Source organism: Onychostoma macrolepis, chromosome 19 (assembly GCF_012432095.1).
Source record: "Onychostoma macrolepis isolate SWU-2019 chromosome 19, ASM1243209v1, whole genome shotgun sequence".
Taxonomy (NCBI): domain Eukaryota; kingdom Metazoa; phylum Chordata; class Actinopteri; order Cypriniformes; family Cyprinidae; genus Onychostoma; species Onychostoma macrolepis.
Genome location: NC_081173.1, coordinates 23,060,937 through 23,086,341, shown reverse-complemented (window position 1 = coordinate 23,086,341; position 25,405 = coordinate 23,060,937). Strand labels below are relative to the sequence as shown.

At 35.6% G+C, this 25,405-nt stretch overlaps 2 protein-coding genes across 4 annotated transcripts; both read right to left on the bottom strand.

The window, feature by feature from the left end:
* Nucleotides 1-182: 182 nt before the first annotated feature.
* iffo1a (intermediate filament family orphan 1a) lies at nucleotides 183-13,658 on the bottom strand. Its single transcript, XM_058753531.1, has 9 exons — nucleotides 12,382-13,658; nucleotides 9,570-9,630; nucleotides 9,377-9,472; nucleotides 9,106-9,246; nucleotides 8,221-8,411; nucleotides 7,818-7,935; nucleotides 7,109-7,201; nucleotides 6,787-6,917; nucleotides 183-2,849 (listed from the first exon to the last, which is right to left on the bottom strand). The coding sequence occupies exons 1-9, from the start codon at nucleotides 13,353-13,355 to the stop codon at nucleotides 2,693-2,695; spliced, it is 1,962 nt and encodes a 653-aa protein (XP_058609514.1). The 5' UTR covers nucleotides 13,356-13,658; the 3' UTR covers nucleotides 183-2,692.
* A 4,058-nt stretch (nucleotides 13,659-17,716) lies between these two features.
* On the bottom strand, nucleotides 17,717-24,344 carry ing4 (inhibitor of growth family, member 4). 3 transcript variants are annotated; one of them, XM_058753532.1, is made up of 8 exons: nucleotides 24,286-24,344; nucleotides 23,735-23,806; nucleotides 23,234-23,400; nucleotides 22,680-22,794; nucleotides 22,466-22,580; nucleotides 19,669-19,813; nucleotides 19,364-19,425; nucleotides 17,717-19,206 (listed from the first exon to the last, which is right to left on the bottom strand). In XM_058753532.1, the coding sequence occupies exons 1-8, from the start codon at nucleotides 24,320-24,322 to the stop codon at nucleotides 19,167-19,169; spliced, it is 753 nt and encodes a 250-aa protein (XP_058609515.1). In that variant the 5' UTR covers nucleotides 24,323-24,344; the 3' UTR covers nucleotides 17,717-19,166. The 3 variants fall into 3 exon arrangements, with proteins under 3 accessions (XP_058609515.1, XP_058609518.1, XP_058609517.1); XM_058753535.1 differs by lacking the exon at nucleotides 23,735-23,806 and having other exon boundaries at nucleotides 24,286-24,322; XM_058753534.1 differs by lacking the exons at nucleotides 23,735-23,806; nucleotides 24,286-24,344 and adding an exon at nucleotides 23,552-23,697.
* Between the last annotated feature and the right edge of the window lie 1,061 nt (nucleotides 24,345-25,405).

Sequence of the window (25,405 nt, the reverse complement as noted above, 5' to 3'; positions counted from 1 at the left end):
TGTGTAAAATAGTTATACATGAAAAAAATAAATGAAGTGACATCAGTTCAGGCATTGAAATTTATGTAAACTACAAATTTACTGAAAAACATTCTTCCTCTAATACAATGGTTTATAATTAATACGTTAGAGTAAGAAAACATACTTCATGCAAATAAGATCAGAGAATAAGCAATGTTTTCACTAAAATAATTTATTTTCAGCTTGTCCATCAAAATATCTGTACACAGTTTTTCATTTTCTGGTTTGAGGCCATCTTTTCAAATTTCATTAATCTAGATATCAGATGTCTAGAATCAGAACAATTTCATATTTGTAATAAATAGTAGTCTATTGCACAAAAACATTCCTAAACCAACAGCAGAGTTTAGAAGCCCTTTTCGAACATGGCCTCACAGAACCACCAATCAGCAATTTTGTTCCTGTGTTTTGAGGAATAAAATCCCCCTAATTCACATTCTATTCATAACACACTGATCAACATTTAATTTTAAACATTCATTAAATTACAGTTCTCCTTTTTATATCAACCACTTCATTTAACATCATATTACAAACTAAGACTTTGGACCATGTTGAGCCCAAGACCTTAAGAGTGTAATAAATGGCATAATATCACTTTGTTCTGTACAATGCAGTTCACACAGTCCTGCTTACATTCATGTTAACCATAGCTACACTTCTGCATGAGTTGTCATGGTAATTTACTGTAGGCTATGACTGAATAATCACAGAAGAAGCTCTATTGTTTCCATGGTTTACATCTACAAGAAAACATCTACAACTATTACATGTTGTTGCTAATGAGAGTTAAGCGGACAGACATTATTAGCATTATTATGAAGGTTGTGAAGCAGATGTGTGCCAGTAAAGTGCCTTCAAGTATAAATACAATAAACTTCCAGAAATTTCCCAGGCACCTTGATATACAAATATGTTAGTTGAGCTTTTCCTTTACAGTTTGTTTTGTCAGTAATTATCAGTAAAGCACTGATAACTTGATAAATGTAGAAACAAAACACAAGATAAAGCAAACAAAAGACAGAAATATCCAGAATACTGACTCATAATTAGAATTACGAATGTAAATTTTCATCAGTAAGTGATTTGTTGGGATTACAAAATGTTTTTAAAGTGTATCCAGTTGTTTAGTCCTTCAATTTAAACTGAAACTAACTGCTGTTTCAGTTTCTGACTCTGAAGTCTTGAGTTGCTTTGGCTAAAATTGAGATCCCTCTTTATTCAAATAAATAATTAAACAAATAAACAAATAAAAAAATAAATAGATAAATAGCGTGGGAGAAGTTCAGTTTAGAGAGTGGAATACATCGCCCTCAGCAGCACTTAACATGTTCAGTCATCACTTATGCATAAGTGCATAATGACTCTCATATTGACTTTTTTGACCTAACTAAGCGATTTGTTTTGGCTTTTTATTTACACTGACGTCACTTGCCATTTCTGTATTTTTTTATTTTATTTCTTTTTTGAGCCAGATGCACTTTAAGAATGACCTTTGTAAACTGTTTTTGTAACCTGGCCCTCAAAGAGTGAATCTAATGAAATTCACTTGAGCATCTCTATTTGATAATGTTAATGCAACTAAATGGCTAAAGACATTGACTGAGGCTAAGCGATCAAAGGTAGGTTACAGTGCATAATGACACAACGCTAAAGATTTAGACATCTTCAAACAAGAAACACAAATAACAAGGCCAATGATTAGTCATTCACCCACGGCACAAAATCACAGAATAAATCAGAAAATGAAAGCAGACACCCACACTTCACTTCAGTGTGCACTTCACGCCAAAGTGTTGAGCACTAAATATCTCCACTCAGAGCTGCAAAAAGTTGACTGTAGACCTATTTAAATATCACTTATCATATCGCTGGCATCACTGGGAGCTGATGCATAAACTGCTAAGTGCTTTTTCAAAAATTAATAACTTGCTCTTATTATTTGAGTATCCCAGGTTAAAAAACCCTATTGTTGGTTTGCCTTGTGTTTGCTATACTATATACACATATATAACTAGCAATTCAAATGTTAAATTCTTTTTAGCTAATTTTGTAAAATTCATATAGTTTCATAAATAAATTTAAGTAAAACTTGATGATACAATGGTAATTTAGAAACATTTCAGGTGTTTCCTTATTTTTCGTTCTTTCTCCATTCAAAACGTTTTTTTTTCTTCTTCCAATCATCTAACAAATGCCAGTTCCCTTTTGACATCATTTTCCAGGAAATTGCATCATATTATAATGAAGTGCCGTCTTAACTAGAACATATTTCTTAAAGTCCTCATTTAAATATCTTCCTTAAATGACAAATTACAGCATTCAAAAGGTACTACATAACAGGAATGACCCTGGTGTTTATCTGCATAAAAATAAATAAAATTATGTAATCTAGAAAGAGTGATATCACATCTGGCCTCATATTTTTGGCCAGAATTAATATAATGCTACATGCTGGAAGTGCAAATAATGGATTTTTTTGACTATTAACGGTGTATTCCAATAGAGGGCACTAGTGAAACCACACATGGTTACTTGCCTTTCAGAAGGTAACTATAACCCATTTACTGTGGATTCTTGCTGCAGCATCACAGTCTTTGTTATGAAAGGATAATTGCCGTACATTTATAATTGCAGCTATTTCTGTGTTGCTGGAGGGATATAAAAGCTCCTAAGCCTTTTTCCATGTGTGGTCCGGGACAGCAGAGTTCGACTGCAAGTCATTATACGGTTCAGCGCTGTCAGGATTTGCCGCAGTTGCTTTTTTCCTCTCCTTCTCCGCATTCTCTCCCTCCTCCACAGCAACCGAAACGAGAAGAGGGGATTTTCTGTGAAAGAAGGGAGATGTAATGAGTGACGAAAGAGGGTGTGTTCCATTCAGAAATAAACGTGTATGTGGCTTCACTCTCCACAGAAAGAAACAAAAGGGTGAATGGGTCAAAAATATCATTAAGAATGCACTTTTATTTCATTTTTCACTTTTGTTATCCAAGCCTGACACTGATACAATCACACCTTCAGTTGCAGCTAATTTAAAATATTTACACATCATTTTTCCATCTCTAATAATCATTTTTAGAATGCAAAACAAACAAAAAACTCTCTCTCTCTCTCTATATGTAGGCGATATATCTCCATATACTCAAAACAAACCTGTTGAAAAAAACCTCACATATACATATCACATACATACATACATATATGTATATATATATTAGTGCTGTCAAAATTAGCGCGTTAACGCAGGCGATAAATTTTTAAGTTTAACGAGTTAAAATGATTTAATGCTGTTAACACAGGGGCGGAGCCTAGGGTTGGCCACCCCACTCATAACTGCTCCTTCTCTCTCTTTTTTCTTGACAAGATGTGCGTTTATACATTTGCAGAACGTCTTTACGAGCACATCAAACCGGAGACGTACACGCGCTCCAGCTTAACTTCAGCACCAGGCACGAGTCAAACAAGCACGGAAACGGTACTGTGCTCGCAGCGCGTGCTCTTTAATTGCACGCACAAAGGCGCTGACACGTGCTGTAGCCTGTATCATTGCATATCAAATCGTGAAAGAAACTACGTGCATGCAATGTCGTGGTCAGTTAAGGTATGAAGTTACCAAAAAAAGCAATTAAAGCTGCCTTGTAATATGTTATGAGTTACATTAAGAACATGTCTCTGAAATGGTTTTCCAAACTGTTCTGGAGCATCCCAGCACTGTCTCCCTCATATAACACATCTAAGAATTTAGTGTTTGTTCATTTTATTCAATTTCTGTATATTTCTGCTGAGGTGCACAGGTAGATAAATATGACATTTATTTTAATGGGTCTATGTGAAGATTGTTCACTTAAATTAGAAGTTATTTAAAAAGTCAAATAAATGTTCAAATTGATAGCTCTTAATTATAATGTAATGCTGAATGGCTATAGTCAATGCTTAAATATTAGGGGGAAAATTTTAATAAGGAAATTAGTATTAATTGGTATCAGTGATACTGGCTTTCAGTAACAAAAAAAGATGCCGTTAAACAAATATTAAAAATATATGGTCTTTATGTAGTTTTTACATTAATTTGAAGATTGAATGTGAAATTATTGCAATATAAAAGTATATTTAATAACTTTAATGTTAGGTGGGATTAATCGCGATTAATTTCAGAAAAAATGTGTGATCAATTAGTTGTTTTTTTTAATCGATTGACAGCACTAATATATACATTTTTTGTTTGTTTTGCATTCTAAAAGTGTTATACATATGATACCTATGACACACACACACTCACATATATACATGTATATATACACAGGTGCATCTCAAATTAGAATGTTGTGGAAAAGTTAATTTCAGTAATTCAACTCAAATTGTGAAACTCGTGTATTAAATAAATTCAATGCACACAGACTGAAGTAGTTTAAGTCTTTGATTCTTTTAATTGTGATGATTTTGGCTCACATTTAACAAAAACCCACCAATTCACTATCTCAACCAATTAGAATATGGTGACATGCCAATCAGCTAATCAACTCAAAACACCTGCAAAGGATTCCTGAGCCTTCAAAATGGTCTCTCAGTTTGGTTCACTAGGCTACACAATCATGGGGAAGACTGCTGATCTGACAGTTGTCCGGAAGACAATAATTGACACCCTTCACAAGGAGGGTAAGCCACAAACATTCATTGCCAAAGAAGCTGGCTGTTCACAGAGTGCTGTATCCAAGCATGTTAACAGAAAGTTGAGTGGAAGGGAAAAAGTGTGGAAGAAAAAGATGCACAACCAACCGAGAGAACTGTAGCCTTATGAGGATTGTCAAGCAAAATCCATTCAAGAATTTGGGTGAACTTCACAAGGAATGGACTGAGGCTGGGGTCAAGGCATCAAGAGCCACCACACACATACGTGTCAAGGAATTTGGCTACAGTTCGTATTCCTCTTGTTAAGCCACTCCTGATCCACAAACAACGTCAGAGGCGTCTTACCTGGGCTAAGGAGAAGAAGAACTGGACTGTTGCCCAGTGGTCCAAAGTCCTCTTTTCAGATGAGAGCAAGTTTTGTATTTCATTTGGAAACCAAGGTCCTAGAGTCTGGAAGAAGGGTGGAGAAGCTCATAGCCCAAGTTGCTTGAAGTCCAGTGTTAAGTTTCCACAGTCTGTGATGATTTGGGGTGCAATGTCATCTGCTGGTGTTGGTCCATTGTGGTTTTTGAAAACCAAAGTCACTGCACCCGTTTACCAAGACATTTTGGAGCACTTCATGCTTCCTTCTGCTGACCAGCTTTTTAAAGATGCTGATTTCATTTTCCAGCAGGATTTGGCACCTGCCCACACTGCCAAAAGCACCAAAAGTTGGTTAAATGACCATGGTGTTGGTGTGCTTGACTGGCCAGCAAACTCACCAGACCTGAACCCCATTGAGAATCAATGGGGTATTGTCAAGAGGAAAATGAGAAACAAGAGACCAAAAAATGCAGATGAGCTGAAGGCCACTGTCAAAGCAACCTGGGCTTCCATACCACCTCAGCAGTGCCACAAACTGATCAGCTCCATGCCACGCCGAATTGAGGCAGTAATTAAAGCAAAAGGAGCCCCTACCAAGTATTGAGTACATATACAGTAAATGAACATACTTTCCAGAAGGCCAACAATTCACTAAAAATGTTTTTTTTTAAATATAAAAATACTACTTATGAAGTATTCTAATTTGTTGAGATAGTGAATTGGTGGGTTTTTGTTAAATGTGAGCCAAAATCATCACAATTAAAAGAACCAAAGACAATGTACTTCAGTCTGTGTGCATTGATTTGATTTAATACACGAGTTTCACAATTTGAGTTGAATTACTGAAATAAATGAACTTTTCCATGACATTCTAATTTATTGAGATGCACCTGTATATATATATATATATATTAGTGCTGTCAAATGATTAATCGTGATTAATCGCATCCAAAATAAAAGTTTTGTTTACATAATATACGTGTGTACTGTGTATATTTAGTACGTATATATAAATAGACACACATGCATGAATATATTTAAGAAAAATATGTTATGTTTGTATATTAAATATATGTATATGTAATATAAATTATATGAATATAAATATATGCATGTAAACACATGTACATATTTTCTAAATATATACTGTATGTGTGTGTATTTGTATACACATAATAAATATACACCGTACACATTATGTAAACAATTGTTTTTATTTTGGATGTAATTAATCGCGATTAATCATTTGACAGCACTAATATATATATATATATATATATATATATATTTTATGCATTTTAACTTCAATTGAAAAATAAATCAAACTAATTTTAATTTATTAAGAATGTGCTCCTCTCTGTTCAAAATATTTCAAATGAAGCATAAGCTTTTATTATTTATTTAATTTGTTTATCTGAAAAAAGTCAATTCCTTAATGACATCACTCTTAGTAGGAAAACACAATGGAATAAGAATTGGATTTTATTTATTTATTTATTTTTTGCAAATAATTTATTCTTATTTTATTTTATTTTTTAAAATGATTTTTATTATGTTTAATTCACATTACTTTTGGAGAAATTTATGATGATTGGTCAGGAATGAGAGATTCTGATAAAAAGGCTGTTTTGCTCAATTAATGGACTGTTTTCTCCCAGGAATTGTTGCTTTTCAAGTAGTTATTTATGAGCACTTCTGACCCGACTACATGACTATCGTGATTAGTCTCTCTTCGAAGTCCTTGAGCATGTGTGTATGTGTGTGTGTGTGTACCTGTCTCCACTCTGAGTGATTAATCGTCTGCAGGTCTCCATCTGAACATCCAGGCCTCTTTTCATGCTGCACATCTCCATATACTCATGCAAATGCCTGTTCATATCAGACTTAGCAGTTGCCAACTCCAACTACAAACACAACACAAACTTTAAGTAACAAAAAGTCACATTTTACAGCCGTCTCTCCTTTAAAAATCACGCAACATCGTCAAGAAATCCCTCAATGTTGTAGGCCTTGCTTGATAAAAAGCTATTATGTGTTTGGTAGATTAAAGAAAAAACATCATGTAGATTTTTGGGCACAAGCAAAAACTCTTTACCTCAATTTGGTCAATGGTGTCTTGATATTCCTTTTCACGGGACTTGAAAAGGGACTCTGTGTCCTTTATCACTTCCTCTATGGACTCATCCTGCTGTGTGAAACAAAAGAAAAACTGTTAAGTTTGAGATGTCTTGTAGCTCTTTCTCTACAAAATGTAAATGTCGTGCAGAGAGTGAGAGACATTGAGATGAAATATATCAGTTCAGATAAAATGGCAACTCAAGTGTTTTTTTTCTCCTTCGTTTGCCTTTTATAGCAAAACTGATGAGACAACAAAAACCACCAAACTGTGATAGGTGTAGCATGAGAGCTTTCATATTGGATGAAATATTGGATAAGAAAACAAATAATAGTACAAAAATAAAGCAAATCCAAAAAGAAAAAATATAGAAATATTGAGATGGAATAATGTATAAATCTTTTTTTTTTTTTTTTTTTAAGTAGCAGCGACACCAGAAGATAAAGTATGCTTTTTGCAATATTGTAGTTATTTTTCTTAAATCAACTTGACGAGATTTGATGACTTGGTTTAAATAAATGTTATGTGAATATAAACTTCAATTTTATATCGGAGGTTTAAATGACTGTATGTTTATCAATATTAACGCATGTTTGTTTGTCTTTTTTCAGGTTTAACTGGATCCATCATGCCAATTTAATTGCCAAAGTTCATCACTGGAGCTGAAATCAATAAAAAACAAACATACTTCTCCTTGGTTCTCAACACTGAAGGTGTATCCTGGAAAATCTTCCCAGAGTAACAGAGTTTCCTCAGTCTCTTCCCACGCAAGACTGTCACAGTCATCCTCGAACTCACACTCACGTCTGTGGCATAAGAACAAACAGTCATTATCTTAAATGATTAGAAGCATTCTGAATTCAAATATAATTGAGTGTGTGATCTTCAAAATAACAACACAAACTAGAATGCATCAACACTATCATTTTAATAGACCATTTCTTTTCATTAGAAGTGCTATTTATTCAGTCGCTGTGCATATCATCTTGCTAATTGAGAAGTAATTTATTATGTATGAGTAAAACTGATTAACAGCACTCATTATTCCACAGCATTCTCTGAAATTTCAGACTTTCAATGGCGCCACTTACAATTGGTTGAGCATCCTCTGCATCTCCTCATTGATCTGATTGGTTGATGAGCAACAAAGCTCCACCTCCTTATTCCCGCTCTCCTCACTTTCAGAGATGCTTACTGGTTCATCGCTCTCATTCGCCCTGACTGTCTGTGGTGCTGGTTTTCGAGGACGGCGGGTCAAGGTTGACGGAGGTGTAGCTACTTGCTAGAAAACAGTAATATGAATAAAAATTAAAAAAACAGAATATATAGTCTTCAGTGTCACATGATCCTTCAGAAATCATTCTAATATGCTGATTTATTTGAAGTCAAGCTCTTTTGTAACGCTAAGAATGTCTTTACTGTCACTGATTATACTGATTAATTAATTAATTAAAAATAATACTCTTACTAACCCAAACGGTAAATATTAAATATGAAATAAATTACATACGTGACCACAAAACCAGTCTATATTTGTAGCAATAGCCAATTGTATGGGTCAAAATGATCGATTTTTCTTTTATGCCAAAAATCATTAGGACATTAACTAAAGATCATGTTCCATGAAGATATTTTGTAAATTTCCTACCGTAAATATATCAAAACTTCATTTTTGATTAGTAATATGCATTGCTAAGAACTTCATTTGGACAACTTTAAAGGTGATTTTCTCAATATTTAGATTTTTTGTTAGTTGTATCTCAGCCAAATATTGTCCTATCCTAGCAAACCATACATCAATGGAAAGCTTATTTATTATTGTATAAACGGACCATTATGACTGGTTTTGTGGTCCAGGGTCTTTGAGAAAGGCAGGAAGTTATGAATGGTAAACAAATATGCAGAAAATAAGGCATGCCTATATCTAATATCTTTCATGTAACTGCAAATGCAAACACTGATGATGAAAGACAAACCTGGAAGATCTGAATCATGTCTTCGCAATTTCTCTGTTGGGCTACATCACACAGACGAGCTGTGATGTCAATCCTGCGACAGATGTCCATGTCCACTTTCATGGCCTTCTCCTGAATCTTACTGTCCAAATCAGAGTGATTCTACAGGAGAGAGGATGTGAAAGAAAGAATGAAACAAATTGAAATAGAGGATCAATTACTCTGCAAAGACATTTGTGGCTAAATGAGGTATTTTTCAGGTCAGGTCACATGAATGTTGTCATTAACTCACATTGCTCATGAGACCTTTAAACAGAACCAGCTCTGCTTTAAGCTGCTTAACCCTCAGAGCAAGTTCATCCTGACACACCTCGCTCTCCTGCAGGTCCTGAAACACATGCACACACACACGTCATCAGATGCAGTGCTCCATTAATTTGAGTCTTATTTTAATCAATTTAAATATTAAATTGATTGGGTTTTACCTCTTCAAGGTCTGCAACTTTTTCCTGTAGATCCACCCGCATTGTGTATTCCTCTTCCCATCTAGAATAAATAATAAAACCAGAATTGGCAAACCATCAAACTTTTTTTTTGACTTTATTCCATATCTATTTTGATGCCCATTTCAATACGTTTTTCTGTTGTATACCTTGGCTTTGAACATTCACGAGACTTAATTAAAATGATAATGTCATCAAATAAAAAATATTTAAATATTTATTTAAATACTTTTAAAGGGGAAATGTGTAATTTCTGAGCCACTAGCATAACAAACAGAATTGACCTTAATGAGGGTAAATGCCACGTTTATTTTGGGCTGTACTGTTGTATACTTTGGCTTTGATCATTCAAGAAAATATTAAAAAACTGATTGTATAATGCTTCCTACAATGGCTTGCATACTTTTATTAAATTAAATGTACTACATTTTACAAATAAAAGTAATTTTATTAAATGAAATATAATAAATACATTTATATATTAATAAATATATACATTGTACTGTTGTACACAGTCCTACAATGGCTTACTTCGGGGTATACTTTGCATAAAAACCTGTAAATATATCATTAATTTAATTTAGGAATACAAATTGTATTTTGTAAAACAATAACTGAGTCTGTACAGCTTTACTAAAGTAAACATGAAACTCTACACTTCCACACGTCATAAAAATGCAACCACCACCTAAGAGTGAGTGAATCTCAGCTAAAAATAGAGTCTGTCATGTAACATGAGCTAACACTTTGGGCTGGTAGTACACTACTCATGTAGTAAGTCATCTTTTTTTTTTTGGCGCAGAAAGCATTATGTAATGTGTCACTAGACTGTACGCATAGGGGACGCACACTACAGCCTGAGACAGGAAGTGCAGGATCGTTCACATACACGCTCCTTCCATTTTAGGCCATTACTGCAGTATCACTGCAGGTGTTAGAGCAGGTGATTTATGTTAGTGTAACACTCAGATAACATCCACGTAACCTTCTTCTTAACACACCAGTGAATATACAGACAGCTGAATCAGCGATTCCACAGACCAGGTGCCATTGCATCACATACACAACTAAAACAAAGACAAAATAGAACAGAGAAAACATACAACCGAGGGCTTTTTCAGAAATAAACCTGACTGTTGACATAAAAAGTGCTATTTTGGCTGGGATTCAGTGGCTTTGGCAGCTGGTAGTAGTCTGGGGAGTCTGAACGGGAAGGTAAGAGAGAGATTGTTGAATTATTCTCTATTGGCATCCTGACAGCAGCAGCACTCAGTTCAGTACTGCATTGCAGATGCTGAGGCGCAGAGGGGAGGCGACTGAAGTTGGAGTGAAATAGATGGAGAGATGAAGAGAGAGATTCATTGGGAGGAGGGGTTATACAGGGTATAAACAGAACAACTTTGTGTTATTTTACTCGTTAGTCATGTATTCTTCTAAAACCATACAGAAAGTATAATTTAATGCTAATAATACTTATTCATATGTGATAATATCAATGCATTAAATTGATACCTATTAAATAACATGATATAGTTAGCCTAAAAAAACTTCTACGCAACAATAAAAGGGAATTAGGTAGTATTCCAATTAAAGCTTTCAATATTTAAAATGAGAAAAAAAAAGTATTAATAAATAAGCCTCAAAAATGAAATAACTGTCTAGCTTTAACTACTGAATGCAATATATTCAGCATTTTACTATATTCAAAATTGTTTGTTAATTAAGTAATAGGGGCCTAGGGCTAAAATGCCACTGAAAATAACAAAATTATGTATTATAACACTTTTCATTATATCAAAGTAGCTAACACAAGCATGACATTATATGTTTAGTAATAATATGCCCCCATTAAGGTAAAAAATAAAATAAAATTTTTTGACACTGATATGCACTGTATATTTTTTTTACTGTGATTATTTAATAAGTACAGTAATAAGTGAAGACATTTAAATGCTACTTCATAATGCCTCAAAAATGGCAGCTGAAGAGGGACTGAAATGTTGAGTGAGAACCAGCCCTAACAGACCTGTCTTGAAAAAGAACAAATGCACCTATTCAGTGCAAACACATTCATCATAAAAATCCACAAAATATTTTATGTATTTGCATTGAGTGCATCTACTATACTAGATTTTTATGAGGGCCACAGGCAATAAGCAAGGCCCTGTTAGAGAAATTGCAAGAATATTCTGTGATACACTATTATTAAAATGTAATCTCACCTCACAAAGGGAAAAACCTGAGAATTGTGTTAATAAAGCTAAAACTAAACTGCTAAAACAAAAGTGTTGATGTCAGGATTCATTGGTCTTTATTAACAGACTTTAATATATTGTATGGTTGATAATATTTTGTTATGGTAATGACATGATGGTAATGAGGTTTTTTCAGTTTAAAAAAAAAAAATGGATAAGCCCTGAACTTATACAATACATTAGCTAATAGACAGTAAAATGGATTGATTGTGAATTCAATTTCTCTAAACGTGTTTTAATGACACCTAACAAAAGGCACTATAAAATGATTTTTAAAATGTTAACAAGCCTTAAATGAATAAATAAATAAATATGCTGTGTTCTCATAATTAAAGAATCATCAATCATCCATGTATAGATAGATAGATAGATAGATAGATAGATAGATAGATAGATAGATAGATAGATAGATAATATACTGACAAGAAAAAGCTACTACGGAAGTTGCGAAGCGCGCAAAGTGCTGCGTAAAGTTGTGCGTAAAAGTTGCACTTTGAAGCTCTCCGTTTACAAGAACATCACATAGCACTCATACTAACCTCCGTTTGTATTCGTCTCTCTCCCTCTTTACCTTGGCGAGCACATTGTACAGGGCCCGGATCTCTGGGGTGATGGTGTCGATCTGGACACCCACTCCGTCTGGAGGCACCCACGACGACACACCCGGACCCGAGACCCGCGACTCACGCCCGGTGCTGTACCTCTGATTATACGACCACACCGTGCCAGGGTGAAATCTGGGTGGAGGGTAGCTGCTACAGCCGATCCCAGTATTGACATACTTCGCGCTAACATTGCCGAATGTTTTTGGAGCAGGATCAATCGGGCTGATGGGGAAATTTGGGGTGAGGTTGGAATTAGAGTCCGTCAGATTGGATGGGTTCAGGTTTTCTAATATTGTTGTACTTTTATTGGACTCGAGAGGGAGGATGGTGTTATTGAGAGTCGGTGACAGCAAGGCTCCGGACAGATATGCGGTGTCGTTCGCGTTCTGAATGGGTATCAAGTCGGGCCTGACGGGAATCAATCCAACGAAGCCGGTTTGAACTCCAACATCTCTCGTTAAAGGCTTTTTATTTTCTACACACTCCGCGCTCTCCTCCAAAGCCTGTTGCAGCTGCTTTTCCAATACTTTATTCCTGCGTTCCAGTTCGTGTACTTTGGCTAAAAAGCAGCGGAAACGCAAATTCAGAGTTTTGAGGACGCTGATGTTGGATCCCAGGTCGTTACGCAGGGCCGCAGCGGCAGGAGGAGGTGGAGAAACCCGGTGGAGATAGTTACCCAGGTGTAGATACGGTGTTCCCGGAGGAGGTAAAGCTCCTAGGTCCAACCCATCTTGCCCGATGCCACTCGTGTGTTCGCTTAAGAAAAGGCCCGCTGGATCGGTCCAGTGGCCTGAAGAAGCGGAGTCCGCGAAGCCCGTCATCTGGTTCTGCTGGAACGGATACACGTTCTCTCCCAATACAGGATTCATTCTGGAGTAGGAAAATCTGAAATGCTCAAAGTCCGGCATGAACACTGATTTAACCGTGTGCCTTCGAAGCCGATCCTCTTAAGTTAATAAACCGAAGGACCACTTGTCCGATTAAGTGGGACCAAATGAATGAATCCGATCAAACTCAAGCCTTTGGTTATAACTATGACAGTCTATAATGTTACACAAGGACGCGTGACGCGTATTTGCATGCCATTTGTTATAACAGGTCCTTACCAGACGTTGTTTTTCATCTTAGAGGAGATTAAACGCGTCTTCGCAGCGGAACGGCCAAGCTCCAGAGCAGAAATAAACATGAGAGGAGGACTGCGGCTCCTTCGTACCGTGATCGGTTAGTAGAAGCGCGTCACTCTTGCGCAGCGCTACAGTTTGTTTATTTTTGCACAATTCAACGTGTTTAGTGTAATCCACGCTGTGAAATAACACATTTAACGCCAGGGATTGTGTTAGATTATATTTTAATGTGCAATATTGAAACTCAGCATTTTGAATGTGCGTTTGTATTTCTGGGATTTACGGTAGTCAAGGTGTACGTTTACGTCACTGGATGTAATTTGGCGACAGCACCGTGATACGAATCGCGACTGAGCGTGAACAATATGAACAGTAACAATATTATTTTTTAGTCGTTTTATTGGTTTTGTACATCAACAAGATCAAATACCATGACTATACATCTAAATAAGAATATTAAATACATTGCAGGTTTTAAAGCAGTGTTCAATTTCCTTTTTAAAAATCATATTCTTTGGGAAAATTTCCATTTATGAGAATAACATTTGGATAAAAACTTTTAGATATAGCAAAACATTTAGATTTTTTTTTTTTTTTTTTCATGCATACAGGCTTTTTCATCTGTTGACACTTTCAGCCCTGTGGACCTTTAGAAAAGATTAAGAAATTTAGTAACTTTAAAAAATAAATAAAAATAGTTTAACCAAAAAGCTATTTCCACAACATATTATGTATTGCATCTGGCAGTATTCTGTTGGTCAGATTAAAGGTCTATGGAATAAGAATGTGTCAGTTGTTTTATTTACCACAAAAACAGACACAATTAGATAATATTTTCTCAATTTTTGTACAATTTGATTTGAAATGACAATAGAAATACTTTTCTCACAAATACCATTAGGCTACCTTGATTTTTCAAGGTCATAGGCTATGTCTCATATTTCATCTTAATTATATGCTTTCTTGACACTTTTGTCTTCTTAATAACAAAGTACACTAATGAGAGAAAAAGTACTTTTATAATGGATTTTCCAGGTTTGCGAACAAGGGTAAGGCTATGAAATCTAATTTTACAACAGAATATATCCAAATGCCCAATTATTAGCATCTGTACAGTGAAGCTTTGTTCATACAGCACCTTTCAGAACACTGTTTACAAAGTGCTTTACAGTTGAATGGTAGAACAAGCAGGACTCAGACAAATGCAAACAGAGGACTTCATTGTGTGACACTGCGAGCTCACCCTCATTATCAACATGACATGACTGCTTTTTCACCATTGAAAAAATATTATTCACAAAAAAGAAATCACATTAATAATTTGGCCAGCTAAGTCAAAGGGCCTTTAAATATGAAAGCACATGTAATACATGTCTTTTTTTATTTAGTGGGGGCACAGTTTACAGGTGGATCGGCCCACTGGGAATTCTCTCAGTGCTACAGATGGTCAATCTGCTGCTGCCTTCGTGGAGCGACAGCTTACCTTCTTAACCTCCTCACACTCATCTTAGTGTAGAAAGGGGTCAGACGGTAAATAAAAGAGCATTACGACAAGCTGCCATACTTTTTGCTGTTAGGACAAAACAAAATAATGAAGTTCTTGTCTTCTGTGCGCTCTATGATAGAAAATAAATAGATAGTGAGAGAGACTGTCCACAGTGACTCATCACAGTTAGCTCCACACATAATGAGATGCTGTGGAAAGTGAGCTCAGATTACAAGATGGGAGATGAAGGGATGATTACAGGCTTTTGCAGGTCCACTGGCAGCTCCATGACAGACATCAGGCACTGAGATGTGAAATGGCAAGACAACCAAGTGTCAGATTACATTTAAGCAAACAACCAGAAGTTGAAAATGTATAATCACTATAATAGAAAGTGAGTGATCACAAGACAGTAATGTCTGATGCTTGACCAGAGTAAGTTTTCAAATATAGCCAATTTTAGTCACTTCTACATGACTCACTGGATGTGATGTATCCGGTAATACACAATAGACTATATAACAATATTGTGAAATATTATTACAATTTAAAATATGTTTTCTACTTTAAGATATTTAAAATGTAATTTATTCCTGTGACAACAAAGCTGAATTTCAGTCATTACCCCATGTCACATCATTCTGATATGCTACTTAATTATTATTATCAATGAATATAATTAGTGTTCAATTATTAATAATGGTTCTTATTATTATCAGTGCTGAAAACAAATTTTGCTGCTTAATATTTTGTGGAAACCACGATATATATTTTTTCCAGATTTTTTGATTAACAGAAAAACAGAAATGTCTTTAATGCTAATTTTGATCAATTTAATGCATCCTTGCTGAATAAAATTCATACTTACATCAGACTTTTGAATGGCAGAAAAAGTACTAAGCAGCACAACTGTTTTTAGCATTGACAATAATAAATGTTTCTTGAGCACCAAATCAGCATATTAGAATGATTTAAAATTCTGAAAATTCAGCTTTGCCATCACAGGGAATCAATTACATTTGATCATTTATTCAAATAGAAAACAGACATTTTAATTTATAATAATATGTCACAATTTTAAAGTTTACTGTATTTTGATCAAATAAATGCAGCCTTGGTGAGCAATTGAGATTTCTATCAAAACATTAAAAAAATCTTAATTATTCCAAATTATTCAATTTGGCCAGTAGCCTGTCTGCCTACATAAAGGGGTGAAGTGCACAGTCATAAACATTCCTCTAAGGAAAAAATCTTCCATTAAATTGTACTGCGTCCATTTACAGTATTTGTCATAAGTGCCCATATACTCACTGAGGTCTGAGATGACTTTGCCCAAAGCCTTGGCAGTCCCCATGGAGGCTAGAATGATGTTCTGCTTGGCATCTTGCTCATCTGCACAGCTCAATAAATGAGAAATGCACAGTCCAGCACACCTAGATCAACGAGTCTAATGCATGCAGCAAGAAAACGTTTTTAAAGACTATGTAAGTGCATAACTTTACCTGTGTACAGACAGAAATCACTTAATTCATTTATTTCTAGTTCAAGTAAGTGATGTGGTCGTCAGTACATCCAAACTTCAAAGTTTGCAGTTAATAATAATAATAACGCAATTCCATTGAGTGTCACTAGACGGCAGTAAGAACTAATGATGCTGTTAGGCTGCCACACCCCCTATGTGTATGTTAGTCAAGGTGCATTCTAGCTGTTCATGCTGCTTTTTTTCCAAAATGGAGAAATATATTTATATATAATTTTCAACAGTATGTGCTATTAAAAAGATTTACAATAAAGTCCATGGAGACACTTCAGGAGCATCAGGACCATAAAGAGTACAGGGCAGCATCACTGCAGCACTGCACAAAGTGGATCTCTTATAAGTGATAAGAGTGCTTCCAGCGGTTTGTATGGGAACTGCAATGCAGCATCACACTGTAGTGGACTTAACGTTACTGTGCAACGCCTTTATAGATATTTCAGAGCATATGCCATTTTATACACTACAGTTTAAATGATTTTTTTTTTTATTAAATTGGGTGTATTAAATTGATCAAAAATATCTTTAATGTTGCAAAAGATTTCTATTTGACTCATGAATCATTCTTTAAAAACTTAAACATATCAAGTTTTCCACAAAAATTTTAGGCAGCACAATTGTTTTCAACATTGACAAAAATAACAAATGTTTCTTGAGCATCAAAAAGTAACGGCTGCTGAAAATTCAGCTTTATTGTCACAGGAATGACATTTTAAAATAGAAAAGAGTTATTTTAAATCATAACATTTCACAGTATTAATGATTTTAATGTATTTTTGATCAAACATGCAGACTTGGTAAGCAGAAGAGATTTCAAAAACATCAAAATAAATCATACTGACCCAAAACTTTTGAATGATAGTCTAAAATGAATAATAATAATAATAATATATATATATATATATATATAACATACAAATATATAAATAGTTAATTATAAAGTCCCCCCCCACACTTTTTCAGTTTATCAAATGACTTCCATATACTATATTATTTATGAACACTTCTGTATTATTATTTTTAATTCTCAGATGACTTGAAATATTTTACACTATGTCCTTTTCATACAACGGCATTCAAAAATGCCAGAATGAATGAAATAATGACCAACGGACACAAGGACACTTTCAGAATCAGGCATTGTTCGTTCAGCATGGAAGACACCAGACCCAATATCTGACATTAGTACAGTACTCTAGAATACCTGGAACAATCAAATCACAAAGCAACATGACAAAGGCATAAAACACATGACACAAACCCTTCATCGTACACCAGACAATAGAATCATTTAGAACCGGCAACAAGCACTGTGTAGCACCAGGTTTTGCATTGTCTGACATACCTGTAATTTTATTAAAACAACCGAACCTTAAATACAAGCTGATATCAACACATTTGATTTCCGACATCTCGCAAAAAGTATCATACTGCTTTAACGACTTCAACACAATAACTGAGAACCATTGTAAGCGATGCTGTGTAATTCACGCATTTAACCAAACCATACACATCATTATCTTTAATATATTCATAAGCACCAAAATCCAGTTGCAAAGAACCCTGTTGCTGAATGCACAGCAATCCTAGAGTTAATTCATAGGTTACAAAAGAAAACACCAAATGCATTTAATGACCAGGTGTCAGAGCGATTCAACTGAATAACGTTACATGCTAGTTAATGAGTTAATGCTTTTCAACAGTCTGGAATACGACCGATTTAATACGATCCAAGTAGTGTGTGATCATAAGCACCAAAAAAAATGTCTGCATTGAAATCTACAGTTGTGGAATGGACCTGAAGTGAAGAGGTGGCCTTCAAGTGCAGGATTTGTGAATGTAAGATAAAGAGAGAGACCGGAAAAGGCTGAGAAGGTGTAAAAATCAAGTTAAATAATCCCATTGAGCAGCTATTTTCTTGTAATCGCTGGTTTGTCAAATAATCATCTCAGATTTGGTGAGGTAAGTTGATAATGGTCGCCCTTTTATGAAAATTGCAATGAGAAAATAAGTTAGATAAAGGATCAGTTTGAGTCTGATCTAGGACCTGTTCCCCTTTTTGTGTGTTAAAAGGCAAAAACTGAGACTAGTAGGAAATTATCCCATCTGAGAAGGATATACTGCCCGAAATGATCCAGTCTGAGACCATCTGGAATCACAAGCACGACAAAGAACTGTGAGATCTCCTGATATGCCCCCTGACTGCTGAGCTCATGTGTTTAAAATGAGTTGTAAAAAAAGACAATCCAAATAAACAAACTGAAAATGTAAGAATATAAAAAAAAAAATTAAAAAAAAAATGCAGAACCAAAACAAATCAAAAACACTCCATAACAAAAGTCATCTTCATTACTGAGCACATAAATTAAGAACTACACCTCCTTCATCTTCACCCGTCATCCCTTCTTACTGTCTGGCTGAGAGAGGGATGTGAAGATGGAAAAGAGGACAACAAGCACCAGATTAAGCAGAGAGTGGATCTATATTAGTGTCTATGGAGGGCCTTAAAAACACTTTCAACCCTTGTGTCTGCCTCTACCTCCCTCTCTGTGAATTCTCTTGTTTTGCATGTTCATTTTTTCTTCCGCTCCTGTGAACATCTTGGGCAGTACCTGATGTAGAAGGAAAACAAAGCAAATGTTGAAATATACATGTATATTCACTGTTGCTATATTTAGTGAGCTACTTCAGAATAAAATTTCTGATTACTGATGCCTGACAACATTGACTAACATCAGTTTCAAGGGCAAAAATCACATGACTACTAACCACTTCCCTCTGGGTTTGGTGGTTAAGCCCACACAGGCAAAGTGGAACCACTCGATAGAACACTAAAGAAAGAGAAACACACGTTTACCACAAGCACAGCTCTCCATATAAATGTACAGGAATCTGCTGTAACATAATGCTGCAGTCTGGGTTTACAGCCTATGACTAGATATTTAAATCTCCATTTTAACTTGTAACAGGGAAATAAATATAATGAAATGATAAAATAAATATCTATCTATATGCAAGCAATAACGTATGAGAGGCTGTGATCTTGTTGACTTTGGATGAGAAAGCAGACTCACGTCTGTATTGTCACAGCCAATCATCTCCCCGTATGAAACCTGGTGGCAGAGGCAATAGGTGGGCTCGTTGGGGTCCACTGGCATGTCCAGCACATCCGAGGGGTGCACGTTCCCAAAGTTCACAGCCGGGGTTGAAAACTCAGTGCTGGAAGACAGTTTTATTAAAATTGTATTCGATTTTTGGAATGTATCCATTTTATTTTGGTGCATTTCGCCTCTTTTATTGACAGAAACGGTTAGAAAGGGGAAAATAAATAAATGTAGCCTGGCAAACAGCTAACCATTTGGTTTTTCTAAATATTAAAAATAGGGATGTGCACGAGTACTCGATTAATCGATTACTCGAACGCATCAGCGACGATCGAGCATGAAAACGATGATCGATTGGCTCTGAAAATTTTTTTTTTTTTTTTTTTTTAATTTTATTAACTTTCATTCTTTCTGATTGGTTATGCTGGTATTTGGTCGGTAGTCTGATATTTGATTGGTTATGGCTGCGAAGTTGCGGTCTAGAGAATAGACCAGAGCACAGAGCGAATATGGCTTCTAAAGCGCGCAGCGATGTCTGGCAACACTTTGAAAAAACTGTCAAGTGTAAGAAGTGCAGCACCACACTCGTCTACAACTCCACCACGAGTTCGATGCGTTACCATCTTGCACATAAACACAAAAAAGCAGATGATGCCGATGCCACTACCAGCAGTCAGAGGAGCATAAGAGATTTCACCATCAGACAGAAATGCGACACAGGCAGGGCAGAGAAGATGACAGCAGAAGACTTGCTGCCTATTAGTTTTGTTGAAGGTGAAGGTTTTAAACGTTTAATGAATTACGTTGAGCCCCACTATACTGTCCCATCGCGCAAAACGGTCACTGCAAGGATTGATGCTCTATACGAAAAATGCGCTTGTTCACTAAAAGACAGTCTGTCGAAGCCAGCGCGGGTGGCTATAACTACGGACTCGTGGACCTCGCTAACCACTGAATCGTATATGACGCTAACCTGTCATTACATAAATGAATGGAAAATTCACAGCGCAGTATTAGAGATGCGAGGTTTCGAGGAAAGACACACAGCTGTGAACATTGCCAACTACCTAAAAGACCGCCGGTCTAATTGTAAATAGACTCTGCACTCGGCTTTCATCTGAGCACGTAGACCGACTGATCTTTTTGAATAAAAATATGTAGTCCTTATGTTTAGTTTTATTAGCCATGCATGGTCAAATATTCAGGCTGTTTTTGTTTTAAGTTTTAAGCAGCATAGTTAAATTATGCAGGCTTTATTTTATTTACCTTTACCGACTGATCATTTTGAAAGAAATGTTATGTTACCTAATCTTTAAGTTTTATAGCTGTGGTAAAAATATTCAGGCTATTTTAATTGTAAGTTTACGCAGCCAAATTATGCTGGCTTCTAATTTTCGTTAGGCAATGGGCTACTTAACAGTCGTTTGGTGAAGTTGTATTAAACTATTTTTGCGAACCTTTTACAAAAAAACTTTTTTGATCCACAGCTGTTGTGATGCTGCTTAAGTAAATATTGTTTTGTTAAAAATAACAGTTGAATAAAATAACTGAATAGCAGAGTAACATGTGTGTTTTATTTGTTTTATAAAAGATAGAAAAAGGTAGGTTATCTTTTTAAAAACTGATCCAAAATACTTATACAAATAATAAGACACACATATTGATGGGGATAATACTGTAAAATAACTTTTTTTTTTTTTTTGCGGGGCTTCAGTTGCCGTTGTTTTAAAGCGCCCTGTAACGGGAGAAGCGCATCCACTACTTTCTGGTTGGCACGCAGTTCAAGCTCACATGCATTTTGTGTAGATAAATACAATTTGTAATATAACATTTACATATTCTGTATCTAGGCTATGTGATTCATTTTCTATACAATGCGTCATGTAGTAAAAGCGCTTCAGCTTCACCTCACGCTGTTATTTCTTTTAAATGTTTACTGTATTAACCACTATTGATGGTGATTTTTAATAATCTGTGTTAATTTAATTATTTTCTGAATCCTGTCAAAGTTTTATCAACAACTTAACAGGGCTTTACTTTTACTTTACTATTTTAATTGTCGCTATGACGCACAAGCCCCGCCCCTTGCTTAAGCCCCACCCCCGATTAATCGAGTACTCGTTTCTCAAACCTGTGGATTACTCTAAATGAAATATGATCAGAAATGCCCATCCCTAATTAAAAATGTATTTCAAATCAACTTCATAAATATTTATATACAAGGTGGGAAGGTCCAGTGAGGTTTATGCTCACCAAGGCTGCATTTATTTGATTTAAAACACAACAAAAACAATAATATTCTGAAATATTATTACAATTCAAAACAACTATTTTCTATTATTTTATTCCAGTGATTTTCAGCATCATTACTCGAATATGACTTGCTGCTCAAGAAACATTTCTTATTTCTTATTATCAGTGTTGAAAGCAGCTCTGCTTAATATTTTTTGCATTTATTCAAATCTTTTTTTTTGCAGGATTCTCTGATAAATAGAACGTTCGTAAGAACAAACTTTGCAAAATATAAATCTTTTGTAACATTTTCACTGGCACTTTTAATTAACTTGATGCATTCTTGCTGAATAAAAAGATTAATTTCTTTAAAAATCAAAATTTTTGAACAGTAGTTTATATGTATGAAGAGTACAAAGCTGAAAAATTTAATTACAAAGATGAACCATTTCTGGTGCCACAGACAAGCGGTTCAAAAATGACACACTTTACAAATAAAAAAAGAATTATAATAGAAAATGTGTGTGATTCTCACCCTTGCGTGAGTTTGACCTTCTTTTGACCACTCTTTGAGCTGCAGTCATCGTCAGAGTTCTTCACCTTTGACCTAGTGCGAGTCACCTCCTTCTTCTTGGGTCCTCGATGGTCACCTTCAAACAACCATCAGAGACTTTGTTGAGATACAGAGATCCACATAAGAGATGTGCATGTGCCAAAACATCACTAAGAAGTTATCATCAGAAGCTCACTCTTGTTGCCCTTGCTGGAGGTAGAGTCATAATCGGTGCTTTCTATCTGTTTCTCTTTGAGGTCAGCCTCAAAGCGAGCCAGGTCTGTATCCAACCGTCGGATATGCTTGTCCACCTAATGCATAGAACAAATGATGCATGGAGTCATAAAGCAACAAAATGTACATTATTTTACAATATCTCTAATATATACTACTGTTCAAAGGTTCGATCCTTCTGAAATCATTCTAATATGCAGATTTGTTGATCAATAAACATTTCTTATTATCAATGTTCATAACAGTTGTGCAGCTTAATACTTTTTTATTCTTTGACAAACCTAAAGTTCAAAAGAACATATGATTTTTTTTGTAACATTATAAATGTGTTTCCTTTCATTTTTGATCAAATTTATGCATCCTTGTTGAATAAAATATTAATTTCTTAAGAAAATTCTTACTGACGCCACACTTTTAAATAGTAGTGAACATTTATATTAAAATGTAATGTATAAACAGAATTTGCAATAGTTATAAAAGGTCATTTGTAAGGAATAAATGCAACTTCACACTAACCATCTCATAGGTTTGCATCGCAAGCTGGACCTTGTCATCTCCAAACTCTTTACACTTCCCATAAGACTGCTGGATCTGTCTTAACAGTGAGAGCTTCTGTTCGGAGGACAACGTCCGAGCGTTGGCTGTGTATTCACGAGCCAGAGAATCAATCTGCCCTTTCAGATCTAGAAAAAGAAGAAATGTAAACAAACAATCACTTAGTATCCCAAGCAACCAGACATAACATAAAAATGTGAAAATGTCATTAAAAATATTATTCTATATTACTGTATCGAGGCAGGGCTATAGTTTAGACCAGGGTTCCTCAAATCTTACCCTGGAGGGCCAATCCACTGCAGAGTTTAGCTCCAACCCTGATCAAACTCACCTGTCTGTGATTTTCTAATGATCCTGAAGACATTGATTAGCATGTTCAGGTGTGTTTGATTAGGGTTACAGCTAAACTCTGCAGGAGTGGATCTCGTGGGCCAGATTTGAGGATCCCTGGTTTAGACCCACCCTCTGTCCTCTGGTCCAGATCTCGCATCAGCTGGAAGTTCCTCTGCAGTTCAAAGGGCAGATTCTCTATGCCTAAAGAGATAAGAGTGACATATAAATCACCTACAAACAGACCCATAAGGCTGTGCGCATTTGAAAACCAGCACTAGAGTAAACAATCTCAGTCTGTGCGAGCGCGATTGTCCTGAGATACAGCATTTAATGCTTGTCATTGCGCTTTAATATTGCCAGGTTTTTATTTACAATATTTAATTATTTTAATAGCAGTGACTTAATATTATATTCTGTCACGTTTATCGGTGTCGCACCCACCAAGCAAAACTACGAAACATCGCTAGCATCATAACACTGTTTATATTTAGTTAGCCGTTAGCTTCAGGGCCCAATGGTCTGACGTACTAACGTTTTTATTAGCGCTGTTTTGTGTCGTTACGCGATCGTTTTATTGTAAATCGTGTGTGTATGTGAAACGTGCAGACATGCTGGACAATATGAATGCGGAAGACGTTTATTCATGCGGATGGATATCGAAACAAAGACAACAGCCTTACTGTCCAAATAGTGCTCTAGATACATTCCAGCCGCCATTTTGACAAACACAAACAAAGGTTCTTCCGGTTTCACCGGAAGTGGGGGGCTGTGGGGGGCTATGGGGGGATGGGGGGGGGGGATGCTATCTACTTTCAAAGTGTGTTGAGAATGAGCTTCTGTCTCATTCTCTCTGAAAGTGGGTTGAGACAGAATGATAAAGCTCCTCTTTGGATGTTCAGAGATATGTGCTATGGGAAATAGCACAATGAATGAGTGTAGTTGTAATAAATTGGTCAAATTGTAGGATTTTATTATTATTATTTTTCATTTTAGTGCATTTGAGGCTATGCACAACATTTGTCAAATTTAGTCAGATGAAGCAGTTTTGATGTACATATATCAGACGTCTTTGCTATTCATAACAGAGTGAAATCTTTCAGTTTGAATTCATAGTGTTGTTATTTTTACATATCTTCAAAAGTAAAATACAATTAAATATATACAGGTGCTGGTCATATAATTAGAATATCATCAAAAATTTTATTTATTTCACTAATTCCATTCAAAAAGTGAAACTTGTATATTATATTCATTCATTACACACAGACTGATATATTTCAAATGTTTATTTCTTTTCATTTTGATGATTAGAGCTTACAGCTCATGAAAGTTAAAAATCAGTATCTCAAAATATTAGAATATTACTTAAGACCAATACAAAGAAAGGATTTTTAGAAATCTTGGCCAACTGAAAAGTATGAAAATGAAAAGTATGAGCATGTACAGCACTCAATACTTAGTTGGGGCTCCTTTTGCCTGAATTACTGCAGCAATGCGGCGTGGCATGGAGTCGATCAGTCTGTGGCACTGCTCAGGTGTTATGAGAGCCCAGGTTGCTCTGATAGTGGCCTTCAGCTCATCTGCATTGTTGGGTCTGGTGTCTCTCATCTTCCTCTTGACAATACCCCACAGATTCTCTATGGGGTTCAGGTCAGGCGAGTTTGCTGGCCAATCAAGCACAGTAACACTATGGTCATTGAACCAGCTTTTGGTACCCTTGGCAGTGTGGGCAGGTGCCAAGTCCTGCTGGAAAATGAAATCAGCATCTCCATAAAGCTTGTCAACAGAAGGAAGCATGAA

What these genes read in the sequence shown, in the direction of transcription:
- iffo1a (XM_058753531.1), bottom strand. Translation starts at nt 13,355, where the DNA reads ATGCCGGACTTTGAGCATTTCAGATTTTCCTACTCCAGAATGAATCCT. An exon ending in GTGTTGAGAACCAAGGAGAA is followed by an intron (nt 7,202 to 7,817) that starts GTATGTTTGTTT and finishes TGTTTCACACAG; the next exon opens with CAGGATGAGTCCATAGAGGA. An exon ending in ATCACTCAGAGTGGAGACAG is followed by an intron (nt 2,850 to 6,786) that starts GTACACACACAC and finishes CTTCTTTCACAG; the next exon opens with AAAATCCCCTCTTCTCGTTT.
- ing4 (XM_058753532.1), bottom strand. Translation starts at nt 24,322, where the DNA reads ATGGCGGCTGGAATGTATCTAGAGCACTATTTGGACA. An exon ending in CGATGCAAACCTATGAGATG is followed by an intron (nt 22,795 to 23,233) that starts GTTAGTGTGAAG and finishes TCTATGCATTAG; the next exon opens with GTGGACAAGCATATCCGACG. An exon ending in AAGGTCAAACTCACGCAAGG is followed by an intron (nt 19,814 to 22,465) that starts GTGAGAATCACA and finishes ACTGTCTTCCAG; the next exon opens with CACTGAGTTTTCAACCCCGG.